Genomic DNA, 22,907 nt, shown 5'->3' on the forward strand with positions numbered 1-22,907 from the left:
AAACTCGGCACTCTTACGTTGAAGAGCAAACATCGAGTCTTTGCACATCCTGGAACGGAACTGTCATTCTCTTAAAGTTTACAGGGGTGACCTTATGTGGTAACAACGGAGGTAAACGACAGGAGCGTGGAAGGACATCACAACAAGCCACAATGTACAGAATTATATTTCGGACTTTGTTGGCGCCTCGAAGTTCTTCAGTCAATGTCTACGACTCGTGTGTTTTAGCAGCTAAATGTGACAAGACGGTTTTCAGGTGAGGTAACCATGTGACTGTTAGCTGTGATTGAACGGGCCACACTGTGAAACAGAGTAACTAATGACCGTGAGACTCAGCTGCCGAGCTTCTTAATGTCAAAGAACAGGTTGCCACAGTACAAACGAAATATGCTGAGTTTTGCTTGTTTCGTTAAACAAGAGTAGCATGTGGCTAGCAACTAGCTTATTCTAGCCTAAAGAGGGGGATGGACGTCTTGACTGACAGCTCTTCAGGCGATTGTTTCCATGGTAATGTGTATGTGAAGTTAATCGCACGGACCTGAAAAAAAAAGTTTGATTCACGTATAGATGCACAGACTAATATGTATAGTATATAAGATATATGCAAAGCATCACAAGTTGTCATGTTGTCTTTAAGCGGTATGCTTGTAAATGGTGTAGATTAAAACTGCATGGAATTGCATACAAATCTATAATGTATAATAATGTTATTTTTTCCAGACACTGTTGCCCCCTCCTTAGCATTTATTACGTTCAATATTGATGATATTGTGTTAATGTAATAATTATCAAAAGTCTGAATCGTGACCTTTTCAGATTTGGCTCCTTCTGATGCACAAATCTGTTTATCTCTCGACACAGGGTTACAAATAAATGTGGGGTAAAAACCTTCAGCACAAGTTCAAGCTCGCTCTGTGAAAAGAAGAATAACCAAGACCAGAAAACACAGGCAGTTAAAGAGGGTGACCAAGCTGAGGTGGTCGAATTGAAGGAGGAGCCAGCGGTGTTAAAGGCAGATGATGGAGACGCCACAGAGCAGCAGACAGATGTTAAAACTGAACAGGTTGCATCAAAGCAGCCAGCGAAAACGAAGAATGATGCAGCTAAGAGTGGGAAGGAGAGTCTCCTGAATCTTCTTGGAGCCATGAAAGTAGAAGTCACCAACAAAAGGAAGCTCAAAAACCTGAAGGCAAAGCAAACTTATGAGTCAGTTACACAATATAAGCCGAAGGCGGCACCTATGGAGAGCACCATCAGTATGTATCAGAAGGCTACAGGGGATGATTCATCACAGAGGTGAGAGAAGTTGGAGAAGGGTTGTATTGCCTTATTGAAGTTTTTTGTGTTATTCACACCATTGGCCAATAAAGTTGTAAGATGACAACAGCAGTCATTCCACATGATTCTCTTTCAAGTTTATTTCATCTATAGTTACTTACATCACATGGAAAGTACTGGGCTACCTAGATGTTAAACCTACACAAGCTGCTCAACTATGGAAACCTATGCCATCCAGCTCCCAGCACACCGTTTTTGTGCTGATTGTAATGGTTTAGTCTGTGCTATGCACTGTGCGCCTCAGTACTTGGTGACTCAGCTCATGGCTAAGTTGCTGTAGTTCCAAAATGTTTCTCTCTTGCAACAATACCACATACAGCTGAGTGTGGAATCTCTAGAAGGGAAGAAACTCCACTAATGTGACTTGTTGCATATTATTACAGCTACTTGATTTCAATGAACTCCTTAGAATGACTCATTCATTCACAAATGTTTGTAAAGGTATACTGCATGGATCAGTGGTTGATTGGAGATGAAAACACCTGAATTCAGAGTAGCCCAATACTTATGTCCATACAATTAAAAACCAAACCTTAGGAGCTATACTTTTGTCACATTTCATTCACTCATTTTGTGCCCCCCTGGGTTGTGTTTTTAGTGAGACTTTGGATCCTGATCTGGTTGCTGCAGCATCTTCTGCTGCCTCCACTCTGCCTAACCGCAGCCAGGCTGAATCTGAGCTGCTCAGGCAGCTGAGGCAGCACGAGGCAATCGCTGAGGCTCAGAAGAAAGGCGACATTAACAACCTCGGGTATGTCCCCAATAACTGTAGTTAATGAGATTGTTACTCCCCCCCCCCCCCCCCCCCCTTTTCTTTTCTGAAAAGCTTATTTAACAAAAAATAATCAAACAATATTTTCTCAGAGTGATTATCGCTGAAATGAAAGTAGGCAAGAATCCTAACCGGCAGAACGCCTGGCCAGCCGATCAGATCCGGTTTGATGACGACGGGCGAGGATATACACATTACAGAGGAATCACTTCCGAGCTGTCCGGTGTTCGGAAACGGTAATATTTTTATCAGCTCTTCACACTAATTTTGTTGTGTTTTTGTTGTTGTTGTTGTTTTTAATGGATCTTGTGTCTGATGTCTTTCTTTTTTTTAAGGAGGAACTTGTTGCTAGGGAAAAGACTTAACATCTTCACCTCCGCTGCTGATGAAGATGGAATTGAACCAGCAGCAGGTATTGATGGATTTAGATTTTCTTTTCTTTCTTTTTTTTTGTCAATTTGAAGTTTACTGTTCATTTCATATGTTTGCTCACAGAGGCCACTTTTTGGTGTTACTTGTCTCATTGTTAACGCCTAAAAATAAACATTTTTAAAGTTTGTCTTCAAAATGTATGCACCACACCAGAAGATCACTGACTTAACAGTGGTCTTCCTCATGAAGACTTCTAGTAAGCAAGTTATGAGTGACAATTGATTTTTCAAGCTTAAACTGATGAAACATGACACAGTATCAAACATGTTAAGCATGGCGCTTTAATAATGCTTGTCAAGACTGTGATGCTTTTAATGCCTGTCACTCCGTAAACAAATTTCATGTCACATTGCAAAATCTTTTGCTTTTAACGTCATTGTATCATATTTTCAGCTAAGCCGACTCTGTGGGACATGGACTTTGCAAATCAGTTGTCTCTATCGACCAATCAGATGCCTCGAAATGGGTTTGAGGAAATGATCCAGTGGACCAAAGAAGGGAAACTATGGCAGTACCCAGTAAACAATGAAGCTGGTGAGTAACGAAGGTTGACTTCATTATTTTTAAAAGAGGGGAAAATACATTTTTCTGAGAGAGAGAAACTGACTGTTCATTCTTGCTGTGTTAGGCCTCGAAGAGGAAGCCAAGGTCCCATTCCATGAGCACATCTTCTTAGAGAAGCACTTGGAGGAGGGCTTCCCTCGTGAGGGGCCAGTGCGTCACTTCATGGAGCTAGTAGTGACCGGCCTGTCCAGAAACCCCTACCTGACTGTGCAGCAGAAGAAGGAGCATATATCCTGGTTCAGGGACTACTTCCATCAAAAAGAGGAAGTGCTTAAGGAGGCTGATGTTTACCTTGAATAAACTTAACACGGTTTAATATGTCTGCATTTGCTCTTTGTGGTCACATAAAACCAACACTTTAAAGCGAGACTTTGCCACCGTGATCATTACTCATACAGTTTATGCGGCAGTCAAAACCTTCCTGGTTTCTCGACTCTTGCAGGAGAGAACTTAGTGGAGATATTGGATGTCACACTATTGAGAAAAATGCCCTGAAAGGAAGTGAAATGTTGCTGCACACACAGTCAATGCAATATTTTTGTGATTCACAAGTGGTATTAAGTGATGTAAATAAAATGGTTGTGTTGATTTATTCTTGTTACACTGAAATATTGTTATAAAAGGTTTCCTTTTGTATCTAATTAGAGTAACTTACTTTAAAAACAAGTAACACTTTAGCTGAATGGATTGTTAATGACCTTTGTGTGACAAAGAAAATGTGCAGATGAAAATATTTTTGTATTCTTTAAGTGTCACAGGTCATACAAACACCTTGCAGTCATGAGTGATTGTGTTTTCCCAGACCGGTTGCAAGAACTATAACCTGTGAGCAGTATTGAGGATCTGAGATCAAGTTTACAGTAGAAAACACAATCAGACCGTGAACCCTGTACCCCTTCTCAGGGGAAGTGCTTTTAAAGTTAAACAACCTGTTTAACAACGTGCCACACGGATCCTTTCTGGTCTAAAAACACCCTGCTCGATCTATTGTCTGAGAAAGTGGAAACTGACAGGTTGATGTTTCAAAGTGCCCCACTTCCACATTTTGTTCACTTTTCCTTAAACAGAGTGATTGGCATGATAAGATGTTGGCAACACTTCCTGGTTTCTGTTTGTCTGGGCCATACAGTGCAGTAGGGGGGGGACACTCATGTAGAGTTGTTAAGGCTTGCCCACTAGATGGCGCTACTGAACGTTGTGGTTGCGCATTAACTTAGGATTCCCCACAGTTTTAAAGATGGCATCCAGATACTTCAACTAAAAAAAGTTTAGGAGTACATTAACATTTTTTGCTATATTTGTATAGAAGTAAAAAAAAAAAAAAAAACTGTACAAATGGCCCTAATATATTTCTTTTTTTAAGCTTAGGGCAGTGTTTTGAATCAGCTGAGCCCCCCCTCAGAACGTTTTGAAACTAAAAACATGCCCTCTCAGCTTGTATGGTGCATTCAAGTCCCGCCAAAATGTGTTTGAATGACAAGCGAACTGAAAGAGATAGCTGACTAACCAACCCTTTCACTACATATTTTTAAAACTGGTATTGAGTAACGACAACTTTTTATTTTTGTCGAGATGACTGTCACTCATAGCACCAAGCACAGAAAATCGTGGAATAAGATTTTAAACTCAAGTGCACCAATAAATACATAGATACGATGCTATGAGAAAATGTGCCCAAACTATTAACTGTAGCATCAAATAAGCAGTTAAATCACCCTTGATGTGGATTTGCAAATTTGAGGGTCCATTTGGCGTGATTTGTCAACAGGACAGCACTTGAACGCACCTTCAAGTTGCAAAGCTCGGAGGATGGAGCCTGTGAGTTAGCCGTGAAGGCAGCACAGGAGTGTGGTACTGTCTACTACTTGTTAGAGCGGCAGACTTGAGAGTTGCTGCTAACTGACACAGTATGGTGTGAACTTCAGTTTTAGATATCTCTTTATTTTACATTACAAACTACTCTTTCTCTTTTAGGGTTTGTTTTCGGTCTTGATGACTCATTATTAGCCTCTCGATGTTTATGTCACCGTTTTATATTTTTTACTAACAATTTGGCGAATTCTTTTTAAGTGAACATCTATGTGACAGAGGATCGGTGTTACCCTGACATGGCTGAGTTACTGCCACAACAGCCGCAGCCGGGCGATATAGACCCGGACTTCGAGCCTCTCTCTCGCCCGCGGTCCTGCACCTGGCCGCTGCCCCGGCCGGAGCTCATCGACCCGGCCAGCTCCAACACATCCTCCCCAGCACCGTCTGTGCAGCAGGAGCCAGCAGCAAACGCCGAGTTCATCAGAAACCTCGACCTGGTGGAGGAGGACTATAAAGAATACTCAGAGCAGAAGCCGCTTTGCAATGCTTTTCAGTGCCGGGACAGCAACTGTGTGCACCATTACCCCCACCAACATCATCATCAACACCATCATCATCAGCTCCAACAGCAGCACCAGGTCCCGGGTCCACAGCTGTCGTCCCAGCAACAGGTGCCAAACCCTGGGGTCCCACCTTTGGGTGGACCCGGGCAAAGGAAGAGCAGCTCGTCCCGGCGAAACGCCTGGGGGAACATGTCGTACGCAGACCTGATCACCAAAGCCATAGACAGCTCACCTGAGAAGCGGCTGACCCTTTCTCAGATTTACGACTGGATGGTTAAGAGCGTGCCTTACTTCAAAGACAAAGGAGACAGCACCAGCTCCGCGGGCTGGAAGGTGAGTGTGTGCGTGCACGTGAACATTCGCTGTCAGTAGGATGTGTGCGCGTGAGCTGAGATGCATATATGCGCTGTAACCATCTTTACCACCACAGCACAGCAAGCAGCACCAATGAAAAAAGAGCCGCCAGCAGCAAAGCTGGACAAAATCATGAGACCAAGAAAAGTTAGGGAGTGACATTTGAACGTGCTAGACTTTATATGCAGACAGTGGAAACTTGCACCAAACATATCAAGGCCACATCCTCATTAGCGTCTTATTGCACCGATTGCCACTGTAAGGCGTTTTGCACAATCTGCTGAGCAGGAAATGCAAAGGTTTGATGTGCAATTAATTGCCTTTGTAGTTAAAAAAAAAAAAAAAACCCAGCCCTGTTTCACTGCATTTAGAGACGTCGTGGCAGGATATTTACACCTTAAATTCTTAAACCTGTGATTTTATTTTATCTAGAAAACTTGGTTTGCTTCAGGAAAGTGACAGTATTCACTTTCACTGTGTGCACATAGTGCAACGCATTTGGTTTAGTATATTCACTCAGCACTCACATTTGTGCTATGCAAAGCAACCCATCACATTTTTTAAATATGATTATAACTTTTAATTCAGGATTTATTAGCAGTTAAGTAATAACAGGAGTAACCCATTCCTTTTCTCTTTTAACACCATGGTGGGATTTCAAACCTGTCCGATGGTTAGCTTTTAGAGGGGCTGCTGACTTCTGGCTTCTGAGTAACCTTTGAAGTTTTGGAGTGGTTTCCTCTGTCAGTGGTAGCGCATGCCTCTCTGCTTTGTCACTGAGGACACATGCAGCTCTAAAGCAGCAGAGGACAAACCAGCTGGTCTGACTGTAAACATCCCATAGATGCCACCAAGACTGCTTTTCTCTATATAAAGCAGAAACAAACTTCAGGTTTGTTTGAGAAAAACACCTGACTGAGCGATGTGAAATTGGGTTTTGACTGAGGATAAAGATGTGTAGGTATGCTCTGTGGATTCCCCCACCCGCAAACACACCTATGTGGGAGCCAACCTGTATTATCACAAAACACATTGACTTGCGCAGCATTTCCACAGTCATGGAAACCCTGCTACCTCCCTGAAAACTGCAATTTGAATGTGCAGACCTGGAAATATTTAGTACAGGGGACGAGCTGTGAAAACATTTGCCTAATGCCTGCACAAACATGCTGATCCGGCCAGTGAGGATGTCACTCCACTCGTGATGGACAGAAGCCCGCAGACAAAGCCAAAGGTGGACCAACAGAAGACGCCAATTAAAGCCCGCACACGCCCAACAAAACGTACTCTGCTTGAGTTTTCAGTGTCGCAGCCTTTTCTGTAACCCCCTGCATTCTCTTGAGAGGTGATTTGAAAGTTGTCAGGAAATGCCTTTGGGAAACCTCAGTCATATATAGCTCCCATTGTTTTAACCCCCCACCACCACCCTACTTGAAAAGCTTTGTCACAGATTATTATATATACAGACTTTGTTAAACCTACTTCTTTTAAAAATCTGCACACTCTTGAATGTACAGGCACTGACGAATCGGCCTGTTTTTGTTTGAAATAACTGGAAGCTACATAAACAGCTCAATCAGTGCTGGGGAGTGTTTTCGAGGGGAAGGGACTGGCAGAAGGGGATGCTGGGAACTACGTCAAACATCCTCCATTCCTGAGTTGTGTGCTCATATCTTTGTGTCCCTGTCTTCTAGAGTTTCCTTAGCGGATGCTACGGCCTGGAGAAAGGGATCACTGCTCTTCATCCTATCTCTTTCTTCTGCTCTCTCTCTCTCTTTGGGTTTCTGCTCACGGGGTTTGTGCTTGTTCAAAAGGACCTTGAGATTTCTTTTACTAAAGGCCTTTGCTTTTTTTGTTTGGGGGGGGGGGGGGTCTTTAAGACACAAATTCTGGAAATAAATAATTGTATTGGTGCACTTTGGCTTTATGAAGAATGTCTTTCCCTTCCTTAGTCATAGAGATAAAGAGAAAGAACAAAGAGAAAGGTTCTGTTACCCTTCAGCGAGGCAGCGAACGCTTATAAGTTCTCTATCAAGAGCAAAAGCTCATGATCATTCACATATTTTACATATAATCAACACATCTTTGCTTCAGCCTCACCATTCCTGAATGCTGGCATGCCCACCAGGCCTTGGAACCGCCGGCTTATAGTTATTTTTACACTTTCCTGTTAAAAAAACACGGCGGTTCCCCCACAATGAACTATGATGCATTTCCTGCCCGGTGGATGGAAAACAGTGCCATGTGTTAACATCCCCACCCTGCAAAACATGAGGGTCAGGGCAGGGGGAAAAAAAAGAGGATGAATCAATAAGAGATCATATACACAGCATTTGTGTGAATCCAAGTCTATGCAAAATCACTTTTATATCATTTCAACATTTGTGCCACTTAAAAACGTAATTGCTGGTCTACTTGTTATGATTGTGCTTTTTGGCATTTTTATTAACAAAGCAGTTTCGTCTCTTGCTGTAGTGATGCACAAAGATAAGCCAGGGATCTAATAGTGGGTGGAGGGCATTGCGCTTGATTGTAGCAGTACACCTATAAAAGTATAGATAGGTGGAGCGCAGGGCAAGGGGAAAGGCACTGCCTCAGCAGCTTTCTGTCTTCTGTATGTCATGGAGATTCTTTTGGTTTCCCCTCTAAATATTGTGTGGCAGCTCAGTGATCATGATGCCTTTGGGACAACAGAGGGCCCCTCCGTTAACTCGGGGAGGACTGGTTTCCCCTGGGATACTGGTGGGTCTGTGAGTAGCAGTGAACAGCTTGCAACGTACTTTTAGCGTTTTACTGGCAGTGCCACTGTTTTTCTCAATGAACTGTGACATTAGATAATGGAACAGGAAGTGACGCTCTTGAGTTTAACTGCCGCTGAAGTTCCGAGGTGTCACCCAAAAACATGTTGATTACAAAAAAGCGTTTCCCCCCCTCCGTTTTTTGAAGTTTTTAAAAACATTGCCCTGCAAATGAAAGAATATTTCGTTGGGTTGCTTTGGTGATAGCCTGCAGAGTTGAGTCTAGTGACTGTCTCCTGTGAAGAGGTTTATCGCACTATGTTATCTAGCGCGGGGGTCAAAAGGTCACCAAGCCTACAGATCTGCAATGTGTTGATTTGCCTGTCTCACGCCTGATGTATGCATATGACCATTCTGGAAACCAGTGACAAACAAGACTGAAGGTTTCAGGATGAGCCAAATGGCACAGTGGTAAAGGTCATTATACCTCCATTTGAGCAACAGCCATCGTCCCTCAACTTACAGCCGATAAGAGCCAATAGCGGGACTGGAGTGATGGCAAAACCCAAACCAAAGTTCTTGGCAGGTTTTGCTGTGACCTATACACTTGCTTGAGTGCTATAACAAGATTTGTTCGATTTGTTTCCCAGTTTGAGTAGTGAATCTCCTTTTTCCAGCTTCTGTGACTAGAACTGTCCTGAATGAAAAGCTAGAGCCACGTTATTTTAAGACATTTTTTTAGACATTATAAATTTAAATCTCTTCCCCACTGGCTTCAGTTTTTAACCAAGTTTGTAATATTCTCCATTAGTGGATCACATAGTAAGGCCACAAAAATGTCTGTGTAGTAAAACCTTTTTTACATTTATTGTAGAGATTAAAACAAAAAGAAATGGAAATTTCCATCCAGAACAAACATTGGTTGATTTTGTCCACGACAGAATCTACTTGATGGGTTGCTATGAGAGATTTGACTCTGTGAGTGATAACAGGAGGTTTACATTTGTGGTTTTGAGTGAAATGTTTATTGAACTATTGGATGGAAATGCTGTGGTCAGCGGGCATTCACAGTTCTGCAGTTAAGAAAAAACATCCCTGATGGCCCCAAAAATTATTTCTTCATATACAAACATTAAAGATTAAAATGTTGCTAAACACTGAGATATGAAACCTGGAACTGCAAACAACATCCTTTGTAAGTGAAACTGAGTAGAAACTTTCACCTGCTGCTTAAAACAACCCAATACTGCTTTCATAGGAATCAGGAGGAAAAGTAGCAGCCAGGTTCTGATAATCAGTGAATTTGACTAACTGAGCATCAGCAACTGTGAGCACTTCTGTAAAAGCAGTTGCTTTGACAGTTTGCTATTTGCATTCAGGTGTTTATAGCATGTCAGGAGTGGACGTCCCAGCAAATTCACACCAAGATCAGACTGTGCAATGCTCAGAGAAATTGCACAAAACCCAGAGCTACATCTCAGACTCTACAGGCCTCAGTTAGAATGTTAAATGTTAAAACTCTCGACAGAAAAAGCCTCTTCTCTGTAAAATGAAAATAGCAACATACCTTAGTTTTGCAAAGTTGCATCTGATTAAACCACAAGACTTTTGGAATAATGTCCTTAGGACAGAGGAGACCAAAGTGGACATGTTTGGCCATAATGCAGTACCACATGTGGCAAAAACCAAACACAGCATACCAGCACAAGCACCTCATATGAACTGTCAAGAACGGTGGTGGAGGGGTGATGATTTGGACTAGTTTTGCAGCCACGGTGCCTAGGCACATTGTAGTCATGAAGTTGACCACAAAGTTCTCTGTATACCAAGTATTCTAAGGTCAAACGTGAGGGTGTCTGTCTGAAAGTGGGTCATGAAACAGTACTATGATCCCAAGCACAGCGGCAAATCTACAATAGAGTGACTAAAGAAAAAAAGGTAAGAATCAAGATGTTGTAATGTCCCAGTTAAAGCCCAGGCCTCAACCTGACTAAAATTCTGTGGTGAGATATTAATAGTGCTGTGCATAAACAAATTACCGCAAACCTGAAAGAACTGAAGCAACACTGTAAAGAAGAGTGAGCCAGAAATTCTCCACAGTGAGGTGAGAAGACTGACAAAGTCATACAGAAATTTTTACTTCCAGTTATTGCTGCCAAAGCTGGTTCCACAATCTACTAATTTGTGGGGTGTACTTAGTTTTACTTTCTTTTTCACATGACTCTATGTGGGCTGCACGAAAACAAACAACATAATCACAACAAGGAGCATTCGCTGCATTAGATGCTAATGGATCATCTCATTTATTAATCAACCTTTGTTTCATTGTTGCCTTGTGAACTTTGTTAAGGACACTGACCTGAAAACTGGTAGCAACTATTAAAAGAAGCGAGAGAGAGAAAAAAAGAGTAACTGCCAGCTATTTGTCTCGGGATCACAAGGTTAAAAAGGGATGTCTGCCTCAAACTTAAGAGGCCCACTAAAAGCTTCAAGTAACCCCATGAAGAAAAGGAGGCTTGAGGCAGGGGCTTTCAAAGAGGAACGGCCATAGCTTAAGGGAAGGAGGGGAGCAATCAGCTGACTGGTTTGCTGGGGGCTGAGGCCTGTGTACTGTCTGCTGTCTACACGTGTGAGCCGCTGGAATCTGTGGCATGTGGATCTTTGCATTGTCCTCCAGCTTGTGCAGGATAATAATCAGCTCCAAATATATTATGTTCACAAAATGTACTTGGCCTCTAATCCATTATGCAAAATACAAAAGACGGGGTCAGAGGATGACAGAAATACATTTTTTTATAAAAGGTGACCTTTTCACCCGATGAAGTGTGCAAAGAATGCGGTTCATTCACAATAATTGGCTGAGATAGTCTTGTTATTTCTGAATATTCAAATATGATTGAAGTGCAGTGTTTGTGCTTAAATTATTTAATTGCAGATCTCTCCATTCGTCTTCATGATGCCATTGCAGAAACAGGTCACTTCCTTTGATGCTCACTGTTAATTAAGTAGTCTGCATACTGTATGTGGAGCTGTAAAGAGTTGCACTCTCTGCACCAGGCTCGCATGCTCTTCTTCTTCTGCAGGCTTTCTCACCTTTTTGCCGCCTTGTTAAAGCAAACCCAGGCCCTATGCTCACAGCTTTGTGCATCATAGGTCATAAGAGAAAGGGGGAGGGGTGCACAGGAAGGCAGCACAGGAAGACTGTAATCTCTGCAAGTGCTCGTTTTTCCTATTCTCTTATTTCTACCAGATAACTGCTTTGTAGTGGTAGTTACATGTTAGCAGAAAATCACTCCGATTTAGTCAAGTCTGGATTTTAATGTAAATTAAAGAAGCAGGGTGTTGGCCATGCTCATGAAGTCAAGCAGTATCAAATACATTTTCCAGTAACTTAACCTTTTAGCCTGTATTACCTAAAATCCTGCTTTGAAATTAAGTTTGACAGCAGTAAAATGGCTTTGCTGAGCTCTTTGTAGTCACTGGCAGCTACATAGATTAGCACACTTCCTAATTTCCCTGCTAATGTGATCTTGATTAATAGACAATTGTTCTTCCAGTTTCCTCATTCTCTACAACTTTGTTTGAAAACCTTTTAGCAGACACAGCACAAGCACTTTGTTTGAGTGCAGTGGAATCTATCACTGAGGTCAGTAAAATGTTGAAATGTATGCCTTAAAAAGACAAAAACATGAGGTACACCTTATGCTGATCCCCTCCCTTTTTCCTTCAAGCTTTTTATAGAATATATTTAACAAGCTGTTGAAAACATTTCTTTAGAGATTTTGGTTCATATTGACATGTCAGCATCACACAATTGCTGCACATCCATAATGCGACACTCCCATCTTACCACAATTCAAAGGTGCTCCAGTGGATTGCTGTCTTGTGACTGTGTAGGTTATCTGAGAACAGCTGAGCTTCTGCTGGTATAACCAAGTATTTCTGCTGGAATAACCATCAGTAGATGGGTGCACTGTGGTCATAAGGTGACGGAAATATTCAACAATATTCAGGTGTTCCAAAAAATACCACCACCAGCAGGCTAAAGTCAACTGAATCCATGTTTTAATGTTGTTTATCTTAAATTCTGACCAAATCATCCAAAAACTGAGACACATCAGACCAGGCAATGTTTTTTCAATCTTCTGTTCTTCAATTTTGCTCAACCTCTATAACTACTCTATAACAACTATAGCTTCAGACTCCTGTTCTTAGCTGAAAGGAGTGGTTCCTGATGTGGTCTTCTGCTGCTATAGCCTGTCTTCTTCAAGGTTCACTGTTGTCCATTTAGAGATGCTGTTCTGCATACCTTGATTGTAGCAAAAAATCATTGGAGCTACTATTCCCTTTCGATCAGATCAAAGCAAGCTGGCCTTTTTCCTGCTGCTCAGTGAATATTTTCTCTTTCTCTGACCATTCTCTGTAAACCCAAGAAATGGTTGTGTGGGAAAATCCCAGCAGAGCAGCATTTTATGAATCACTTCGACCAGCCTGTCTCGTACAAACAGCCATACAATTTTACTAAATCACTTAAATCAGCTTTCTTCCCCATGCTCAGTTTAAACTCAGCTGGTCATCTTGACCATATCGACATCACTAAATGCACTGAGTTGTGGCCATTTGATTAGGTGCTTAGTCAGTCGCATTAATGAGCAGTTGAACAGGTGTGACTAACAGCATTTATATTTGGTTGAATATATAAAAACAGTTGAATTTGTGAGCAACAAATTGCACCATTATTTACCCGGGCATTTTTGCAGCTTATCGTGGCTAGCGTTAGCGAATGTTAGCAAAGATTAGGACAGTACCTCTTGGCTCTCTTACTGGGAAATCAAGCAATCCAATGAGAAGGACTGAATAACTGTCAGCGATTAGCAAAAAACTGCACTATTTTCCATTTATAGGTTTTGCTGCTAACTGTGTAAAAGATAATGACAAAATATAGCAGTGGCACAAATACAAACACAAATGCTTATCTACAGGGTTGCAATATCTAAAGGTTGAAAACCTAAGCTAACATTTAGCATCAAAAGTCACAGTACACTTTAACTTTTAAAGCCTTCAAAGAAAAAAATTATATTTATATTTTCTCACGTTTTCCTGCCTGGGAAATTTACTGATGGGAAGACAAGGTCATTCTCCCTGCCCCCCTCCCAATCACTAACTACATGTAAGCTTTCATCATTGAGATAAAAACCAAGTTACTGATTTGAGAAGCAGCTGGTCTCCAGCAGTCAGCCTCCTGGGAGATCCTCTGTCCTGTCTGTGGTTGTAGCTGGCGTTGTATGTAAAATGCATAGACCGATTGCAACTGAGGCCACTTTCACTGAGGCCGCACCTGTTCTTGCAACCGAGCCCTGTTTGTTTACTTACCCTGCGACCGTTACTGCAAGTCTCATGCTTCACTACACAAGAAACAGCAGCTGCGTCAATTAGATTGTTTTGAAGTCCAGTAGGAGGAGTCATTTCATGCTGCATTATGGATGATGGTGATGGATGACTCTCCTTACTCCAGCTCAGGTGTTCTACCGGGTATCTCACCTGAGTTGTGGCAGGTGCTGTTTTCTCCTTTCATGTGGGAAGCCTAATGACCCATTTCTGAGGACGAACTGAAAGTAGATTTTGTCCCAACTCAGTCCTTCCTGATTTCAGGATTTCTTGCATAAGCTGTCTAATGTCTCTTCCATGCTGCACCGGTTTGTTTCAGGGGCAGCACTACTAAATGTCCTCAAGTGTAGAGCAGAAAATGTTGCAGATTTCTTTGTAATACTCTTCTGCAGACTTGTGTGGCATCACTTCTCTAAGAGGATCTTTGCTCTTAAACATTTATGTCTCTTAAGTTCCTCTGTAATCTGGACCTCGTCACTTCCCTGGTTATCAAAGCAGGTCAGCGGAGGAAAAAATAGATTTCTCATGAAATGTTTTGCAACCACAAAAGCACACATTTTACTACTACAAAATATGCCGTAACGCAACAGAAAAAAAAAAAAAGACTGGACCTTAGGCGGCTCTTTCAAAGAAATAATGATTGAGTGGGGCACCTCCTGAACTAAAAAGGAAGGGGAATTTTTGTTGTCTTTGAGTTGAGTTGAGGTTTGTCAAAGATAAGGCAGAGAAGAAAATTTCCCTTTCCACAGCACTGCCTTGCAGTGCACGATCTGTAGTAGGTGCTAATCAAAGGCTGTAGAGATTTGCATATCAGCAGTGATCTCTGCCATGCGTGAGCGAGACTTCACATTTGGTTAGTGAAATAAATGTTGGTTTGCAGGCTTGAGTCTGTGCAGCACACTGCTAAGATGTCCGGTCCTGTCTTTAGTTACAGGAGATCATTTAAAAAAAGGAAAATGGGGAGAAAAGGGTCATAAATCAAATGAGCATAAAATGCAATGATTGAATTGCATTTTGAAACCATACAACCTCAGGTCTCTTCAGTCTACATGTGCAGGATGTCCTCTGACACAGGAAGCCTCATTTAAAAGTCACTGGAGGAGAAGGGAGGAGTCTGGTTTTGGTGGTGGGGTGCAGTCCAAAGAAGCTGTTTTGGTGAGTCTCACGAAACGGGTCTTACCCAGCGTGTCACATCTGATGATTCTCCTCCTCGCTCTTCCTTTGCCATCCAACCTGTTTGCATGTCCCCGTCAGCTCGTATGAGCAGCTCGTGTTTAGCACACAGTGAACTCATTGACCCCGGCTCTGCCGGCAATAACATCCTACAGTGTCGCCCTCCCCAACTTAGCTTCGAACTCTGTGACCTCCTCTTAGTTTCTGTTTAACAAAACAAAAAAAAAATCTAACTTGTGTACCGCTCTCTGTTTTCACTCTGTCAGTTTACAGTTTGAGGTTGAACTCATCTTTCAGCACCTTCTTATGACGACGGCACAAAAAATAATACTTGAAAAGCGTCAAAGTTGTTCCAATTTTGCAGTTTTTTCTGGTTTTATTCCTTGAATCTACTTTGATAATTTCCACTTTGAAATAATACTTTCACTGAGAGTAGTTTTATAGATTAGAAGTCATATTCCTGCCAGAAGCTTAACTTTAACCCCAAAATGTCAGAGACACACTGAGACAATCCATCTATTGTTTTGGATGAGAACATCTTTATCTCAGTGCTTTGTATATCCCTGCTGAATCCTGCGGTTGGGAACATCTGGGTTTACTAACTGCAGGGAGCTGCTTTCTTATTCACATGGGTGTTTAGGGGGAAATTCCATACTTGCACGTATTGTGTTACACTTTAGTCTTTCATTGTCCCCCCCCATCAAGCTCAGCAAGTTGCATATTAGTGTCACAGAAAGACCAGTCTGTACAGTGTGTCTGTGCCTTGTCTAACTGTCTTCATGACCTCCCGACCGACACTGGTTTTCTTCCTGAGAGCATTACCACAGGAGGAGTCTACTGCATCCTTTTTGGGATACATAACATGGCATTAAAAATCTACTGAATAAGGCTTTAGGTGTGTGCATATTTGGACGAGGACAAATTTGACCACATACAAAAAAAGAGAGCAGCTCAGTGATCTCAATGAGCTCTTTCAGAGTTGTAATTTTCGATGATGGGCACAGGCAAGATTAAGCAGTGATGGTTTTTTTCTGTAACGTGTCTTCCAAATTACCCTGTTTTTTGTTGTTGTTTTTCTCCTTGTTTTTTCACTGTTGTTTTTCACTTTGGATCCAAAGCGAACGGTGTTGTTGTTGCTGCTGTTGGGCTGCGCTGATTAAAGTCAGTGGAAATCACAGGAAACATGATTATAGTCCGCAGTGAGGAGAGATGGACACCCTAGTAAGCTCTCTCGTGGGCCTTCAAAACAATACAAGCAGTTAAAGCATGAGAAAAACTGATGAATACAACGTAAAAGTCAGAATGTATGTAATGTAACAGGAAAAATGTAAGGAAAAAAAAAAAGCAGACCGAGTGAAGAAACTAACGAGAAATGTTTCTTTGGTCATATTTTGCACTATTATACTATAGTGTAATATGAATTGTCATCTATCTTTGTCACACTTGTGTCCAACATTGATCACCGCTTCCCTCTTTCATTGCATAGGTCCTGTATTTCTGGAGAAAAGAGTCTCTTAAGTTATGTTGCTGACGATACTTTATTTTGTTCAGTATCATATTCAGTGACAGGCACTGATTTATTAAACTGACCATGATATTTGTGTGAGGGAAAACTTACAAATGAATCACTTTTCTCCCATTCAGAACTCCATCAGACACAACCTGTCCCTGCACAGTCGCTTTGTGCGCATACAGAACGAGGGAACAGGAAAAAGCTCCTGGTGGATGCTGAACCCAGAGGGAGGAAAGAATGGAAAGTCACCTCGACGCAGAGCTACCTCCATGGACAACAGCAATAAGTTTGTCAAGAGTAGAGGAAGAGCCGCAAAGAAAAAGGTCTCTGCTCCTGAACTGAACCTTCACAGATATTTCAGCCAGATGTTTGTTTTTTAAATTCTGTTGAATCTAGATTACATGTACTCAGTGTTCTTGTGTTCTACTATCTCTAGATGGCTCTACAGGAAGGGCTTGAAGGAGGAGCAGGCAGCCCCAGTTCCCAGTACTCTACCTGGCTTGGAAGTCCAAACTCCCACAGCAACGAAGATTTTGACACCTGGAAAACCTTTAGGACGCGTACCAGCTCTGATGCCAGTACTCTGAGTGGTCGCCGTTCACCTTTCCCTTCTGAACAGGATGATGTGGGCGAGTCCGATGGCCACATAATGTATCCTGGAGTTGCTGGTGCTAAGATAACCTCTACCCTGCCCAGCCTGTCTGAGGTGTCTGGATCCATGGGCCAGCATCGCTCAGAAAAGGTCATGGATCTGCTGGATAACCTTAACTTGCTGTCTCCTAAACCCTCCCAGCTCAGCTCTGATTCCTCACACTCCCCGCGCTCCTCAAACGCCGGCATGCTTCAGAGTAGCCCCTATAACTCCACTGGACTGACCCCACACCAGCAGCAAGACTACCAGAAGTGCTTGTATAGTCAGGTGAGAATGCACTCCCTGTCCCCTGCTCCTATGCAGACACTTCCAGAGACTAAGCCCAGCTTTGGGGCTTACGAGAACCAGTATATCTTCCCTTCTGGGCTGCTGACAGGAGAACCAGACACCAGAAGGGACATGATGCACTCTGAAGTTGGAAGGGCAAGTTGTCCAATACCTACTTATAGCAGCCAAAGCCATGTGGGTGGTCATAATGGAGTAAAAATGATGAATCCCTCTCAGAGTCACCCACTTCCTCGTGTAAATCCACATACTCTGCATAGCCAGGGTCCAGCTGCCTCACAAGACTTGAATAGCTGTAACATGATACGCCTGACTAGCCATTCAGGGCCCTCTCTTCGAATGGCTGGTCCAAGGACGTGCATGCAGCTCCCCCTCGGACTCCCTCCACACACTAATGATGCCTCAGTGACCTACGGCAGCAGCAACAGCTACAGAGAACTCAACTCTGTACACCCACACAGTCATCATCATCAAGAGCACCTACCCAGTGATCTGGACAGTGTGCCTACTGAAAGGTTTGAATGTGACTTGGAGTCCGTCCTCCATGACACACTCATGGATGGTGGGGGGCTGGACTTTAATTTTGATCCAGCAGCTGGGCCTCATGGGTTTTCCCAGAGGGTGAAGACGACCACACACAACTGGGTGTCAGGGTAGCATCGCAGAGAGGTGAGACTGATCATTAGTCTGCCCTTAATTTCTTATACATATTACATTTTATTACAGATAACAAACATAAACACCCCCAGAGTGTTTGTCATCCCTGAACATTTTCCATTTCATTCACCCCCGCAGGTTTTTCTCCACATCACTCTACTGCTCACCTTCATTCAGAGAGTGGAATCCAAAGAAGCTTTCACCATCATTATCCACAGAGCAGAAGAGGTTTATCAGTCATGTCCTGACGCAGAAATAAGACGCAACCATCACTGCAGTGAATATAAAACAGAGAGACAAGCCTGCATAAGTGAACTACTTGTGAACTTGCTCTCAGCTACCTATCAAAAACTGTATGTATGTTATAATACATAAGAAGGAACCAGCGTAACACGAATTTGTCTTTGTGCTACAATCACACACGGGAAAACAATGACTGGAAAATGCAGAATGACCAAGATTACTGCAACTGTGTACAACGAACGCGTGAATAAGTTCAAGTTTGAATTTGTTGCTTCAGAGACAGGCACCAGGTCTGCAACCACTTGCAGCCAATAGCCGTAAATGGCAATAAGATGGAATCAGTTTGCTATCAGGTTGGAGGAGGTCAAGCTGGCAATTACATGCAATTTGTCTGCGAGAATATGGTAATTAACTGTGATAAATCTGTTGCTGTCTACATTAAACAGATTTTTACACAAACTACTTACATTCAGAGTCGAGCCAGAAGCTCGTAGATTTGAAACAGAAATTGTGATGTAGCTGCTGCAATTTAATTGCAAAATGACATAGGTGCTTGTCAACCTTGCTGTTATATAGGAACATAACGAGAATAGAACCAGTTGGGTTTAGTCCTCTTTTGTAAAGAAACTGATTTGTGTCTCATCAGTGCAGACTGACTCAAACTGATTATGATATGTTGTCAGTGTGTCTGCATTTATAAATCAGATGACAATTATTTGCAAACCTTCTGCAATCCGTGAGAGTAATAGCAGTTAGAGTCCGACAATGGTTGTTTGGTGACAGATTTCCTCCCACCAGGCAAACTGCAAGCACCGAGAGGTTGAGTGCTGAACCTCTGAGCAGCCACTTAGTTACCACAAGTACTTGCAATTGGTTTTCAACAGTAAAAAAAAAATCTGTGTGATCACCAGGTAATTACCATTCCTTTCTAGTTGCAATGAGGTTGCAGTCTTATTTTTACTCTAGCATGATTAGTGTAAAAGCTGTTTAGAGGCATTTTGTTAAAAGGTACACTGGGAACACAATAACTCTATTTTCCAACACACATTACTTTGTAGATCTTGAAAGATGATTTAAAAATAGTTCTTCACTTGCTACCCTGTGGTGCAAGGAGACAGCATCATGTAGGGTAGCTATGAGGGCAAGACAGACAAAGAGGCATCTTCACCAAGATGAATCTTTCCACATTGAAAATAAGTTACATTATCAAGTAGTGGCATTTGATCAATTTTTTGAAATTACAAGAACAATTTGGAAAATTAGCACCAGATTCTTCAAAAGAGGACTTGATAGCATGTAATCAGTATAGTATATGATTATGACCCAAATTAGTAAAGTATTTCAGCTTTTAGGGATTATATTTAGAAATGTGTTTTAGGAACCAGTCATCAACAGCAAAACAATTACATTGTCAACCAGGAGAAATCATTACAGTTAACTGATAATCAATAGATAAAGTAGTGTATCGTCTGATCAGTAATACCAATTACATTATAGAGGAAAAGCTGTGTATTGGAAAAACGTGTATATCCACAAAAATATACCTCTGCATAATCACCACATACAAGTTTATGAATCAAATGATGTTGTGATACACTTCTGTCAAAACAGTATCAGCTATATGTTCTCACTATCAGATGTGATTAGAGACCTTGAAACATGAGCTATACCAAAATTGTTGCAGACCTACATTTTAGTAGTTGACGAATCTGCAAATTTTTTTTTTTTTGATTAGTCAGCAATTATTTCAATAACTCTCAACTTCACTTCAAGTCTGCCCACCTGTGACTATCACCCTGTTGCCTCTACCCAAAGAAAATTAAAGTAATGACACAGAAAACATATGAATATGAAAATAATCCAATTTATTTTTAACATTACTCAGTAGGACAGAATAAAAATGAAGTAAATAAAAATAAAGCAATACAAATTAAAGTGCTAGTAGTATTTAAACAAACAAAAAAAAAATGTGCAAATTAAAAACGTCTCTCCGTAAGTTCAAATAAAGCTTCAAATTAAATCAAAAAGATTTTATTTTCCAGTCCAAAATAACATCTAGAAGAGGTTTACTATTCGAAATAAACGCTAATATTAAAGTTAAAGAAAAAAGGGAGAGTGTTGCTACTCCAGTTTAATGTTTTTACCATCGTATTTCACTCATTAGCTAACACAACTGAAATGGTGTTTGCTTAGCAAGCATCTTCCATGAGAAATTTCCGACAGGCAAGCTAACACAAACATTAACATAAACATAAACGAGGTATCAACGCGACGCACTAACGTAACTCTCTAAAACTGACCCGTTCAGAGTTAACGTCACCGCACCAGGGTGCTGACGGATATGCTCTTGCGCTGCAGTAGTGCTGTCGTGAAAGGTTTTGCACAGTCTGCAATTAACTTTCACATTTTTTTGCATTTTCTCCCCTCTTCCCCACGCCAGCTGTTTTACTTTTTGCGCTACGTTCTTCTTCGTTAGTACTGAATGTCGTATTGGCAGCCCATATAGGCGACACTGCCCCCATAGCTTCCTATAGTGTATTGCAGTTGCAAAAACATATTTACGTGGTTCTAGAATATGACCGTCGACGAATTTTTATAGTCGATGTTATCGATTATGTCATCGAATCGTTGTAGCCCCACCTGAAACTATAAATAGGAAATTTATATACTGCATGTTTTGCTTTTTATTGTAATCTGTTAATTCTCGATTTTGAAATTTGTGAATCATATGTTTTGTATAATATCCTGTATGTATTGTATTGAGATGGCTGCAGTTTCTTAATCTAAATCTAAGAGAAGGCTCATATATATATATCTCCACCAATGCAAATGTTCTATTTTATGTTAATGTTGTTTTAATGCAGTTTTTAACAGCATTAAAACAATTCTAGAGAATTTTAGTGTTTGGAAATACCTCTAAATACTAATGCTTCTTAAGTTTATTTGGCCTCTTGGGGGGAAAGGTTATCAGTGTAACAATCACTGCAACATATATTCAGTTTTTTACAGGATTACATGGACACTGTAAATTCTACCATGCGTTAAACATTTCTGTAAAAACTGTACTGGATAATTTAAAGAGTGAAATGTGTTTTTCATGACTTTCTCAGATCAAAAGGATATTTTTGGGAATGTGAGGTCGATTAAAAGGCCGGTAGTAGTGAAATCCTAAAATAGCTGGAAATATGTAATGGTTGATGAAACTTAACCAACATAGGCAAGTGTTTGCTGCTTACTTCCAGGCAGCTTCATATGTCACCAAAGACACATTGTAAAAAAAAAAGTGCCAATTTATTGTGTCAACATCATCTCGCAAACTTCTGTTGTACATATTTTATTTAGTATTACATTTTATTTTTCGTATTTTGACCTCTTAATTGTTGTAGTACTGAACCCTTATACAGCATGTATGATTGTGTTAGACAAGGTTGTTTACATATCACAGTGCAAACAATATCAGTGGCTATATGAACACTCATACCTCAAAATTTTACCTCTGAAGTGTTGAAGGAACATTTCCTTCCAATTTTCTTCACTGAGTATTGTGTATTTGATTTGTCTTCATCTCAGAGTTTTGATTTTCTACATATTTTTTCATATTTCATTATTTCTGCAACAAGTTATATAAATGGGGACCTCTTTACGGATCTCTCTATATAACATCAGGATTAATTAAACCTAAGTCATTTGAAAGATTTATCATTGACAAAACTCGCTGAAAAGTATTCTATCACATTAATTTAATTATGTTGTTGTATAAGAGGTCTCTTATCATTTTTCTGTCATATCAAAATAAGTATGTCCCAGGACTAGTTTAACATAGTTTAAATAGTTTAACATTACCTTATGAAGATTTTTTTGTAGAAATGTTTTGAGCCTGCTATATTTAATTAGAAAAAGGGTATTATTTCTTTTTATGTGTAACACAAATTAATGAGGATAAATAAAATGCAGCATTATTTTTTCATTGATTGATTTAGTTGTTGTGTTATTTCAAACATGTAAATACAAATATCTTATAGAAATATAAACATATATGGATATCTTTGGTATTCATGTCCAGATATTTTTCAAAGAATGCTGTTTTTTTCTATGTAATCCATTAAATGCATACATCGCCAAAGGCAGGACTGAAATGATGTGTCTTTCTTTTTTTTTTTTGCATTAGTGCGTCACTTGATTCTTAAGTGTGAATGTTTGTTATTTTATACATGCAATGAGTAGATTTAATGGGGTCAACCATCCAAAGCAATGGGCAGCATGCAAAAGAGGTGAAGAAGAGAGTGCAGTGGATGGAAATGAGTGCCCAGGTGGCTTGTGACAGAATGACAGCAGCAAGAGTAAAAGACAAAAAGACAGGAGGAGGAGCTGGAGTTCACATAAGTAAAGATGCTAAGATCTTCACTGGGACGGACCAAAATGG

General features: G+C 41.0%; 2 protein-coding genes across 2 annotated transcripts; both read left to right on the forward strand.

The window, feature by feature from the left end:
* The first annotated feature begins 11 nt into the window (after nt 1-11).
* On the forward strand, nt 12-3,698 carry mrps31 (mitochondrial ribosomal protein S31). The gene is made up of 7 exons (XM_040032848.1): nt 12-256; nt 862-1,296; nt 1,937-2,089; nt 2,203-2,346; nt 2,446-2,522; nt 2,936-3,076; nt 3,171-3,698. Exons 1-7 carry the CDS (start codon nt 153-155, stop codon nt 3,404-3,406), a joined length of 1,290 nt encoding a protein of 429 aa, XP_039888782.1. The 5' UTR covers nt 12-152; the 3' UTR covers nt 3,407-3,698.
* Nucleotides 3,699-4,923: 1,225 nt separating this feature from the next.
* On the forward strand, nt 4,924-21,759 carry LOC120734199 (forkhead box protein O1-A-like). The gene is made up of 4 exons (XM_040032846.1): nt 4,924-5,814; nt 16,779-16,970; nt 17,084-18,253; nt 18,380-21,759. Exons 1-3 carry the CDS (start codon nt 5,215-5,217, stop codon nt 18,239-18,241), a joined length of 1,950 nt encoding a protein of 649 aa, XP_039888780.1. The 5' UTR covers nt 4,924-5,214; the 3' UTR covers nt 18,242-18,253; nt 18,380-21,759.
* The last annotated feature ends 1,148 nt before the right edge of the window (nt 21,760-22,907 follow it).

The sequence above is a fragment of the Simochromis diagramma genome, unplaced genomic scaffold (genome assembly GCF_900408965.1).
Source record: "Simochromis diagramma unplaced genomic scaffold, fSimDia1.1 OVJJ01000216.1, whole genome shotgun sequence".
NCBI lineage: Eukaryota > Metazoa > Chordata > Actinopteri > Cichliformes > Cichlidae > Simochromis > Simochromis diagramma.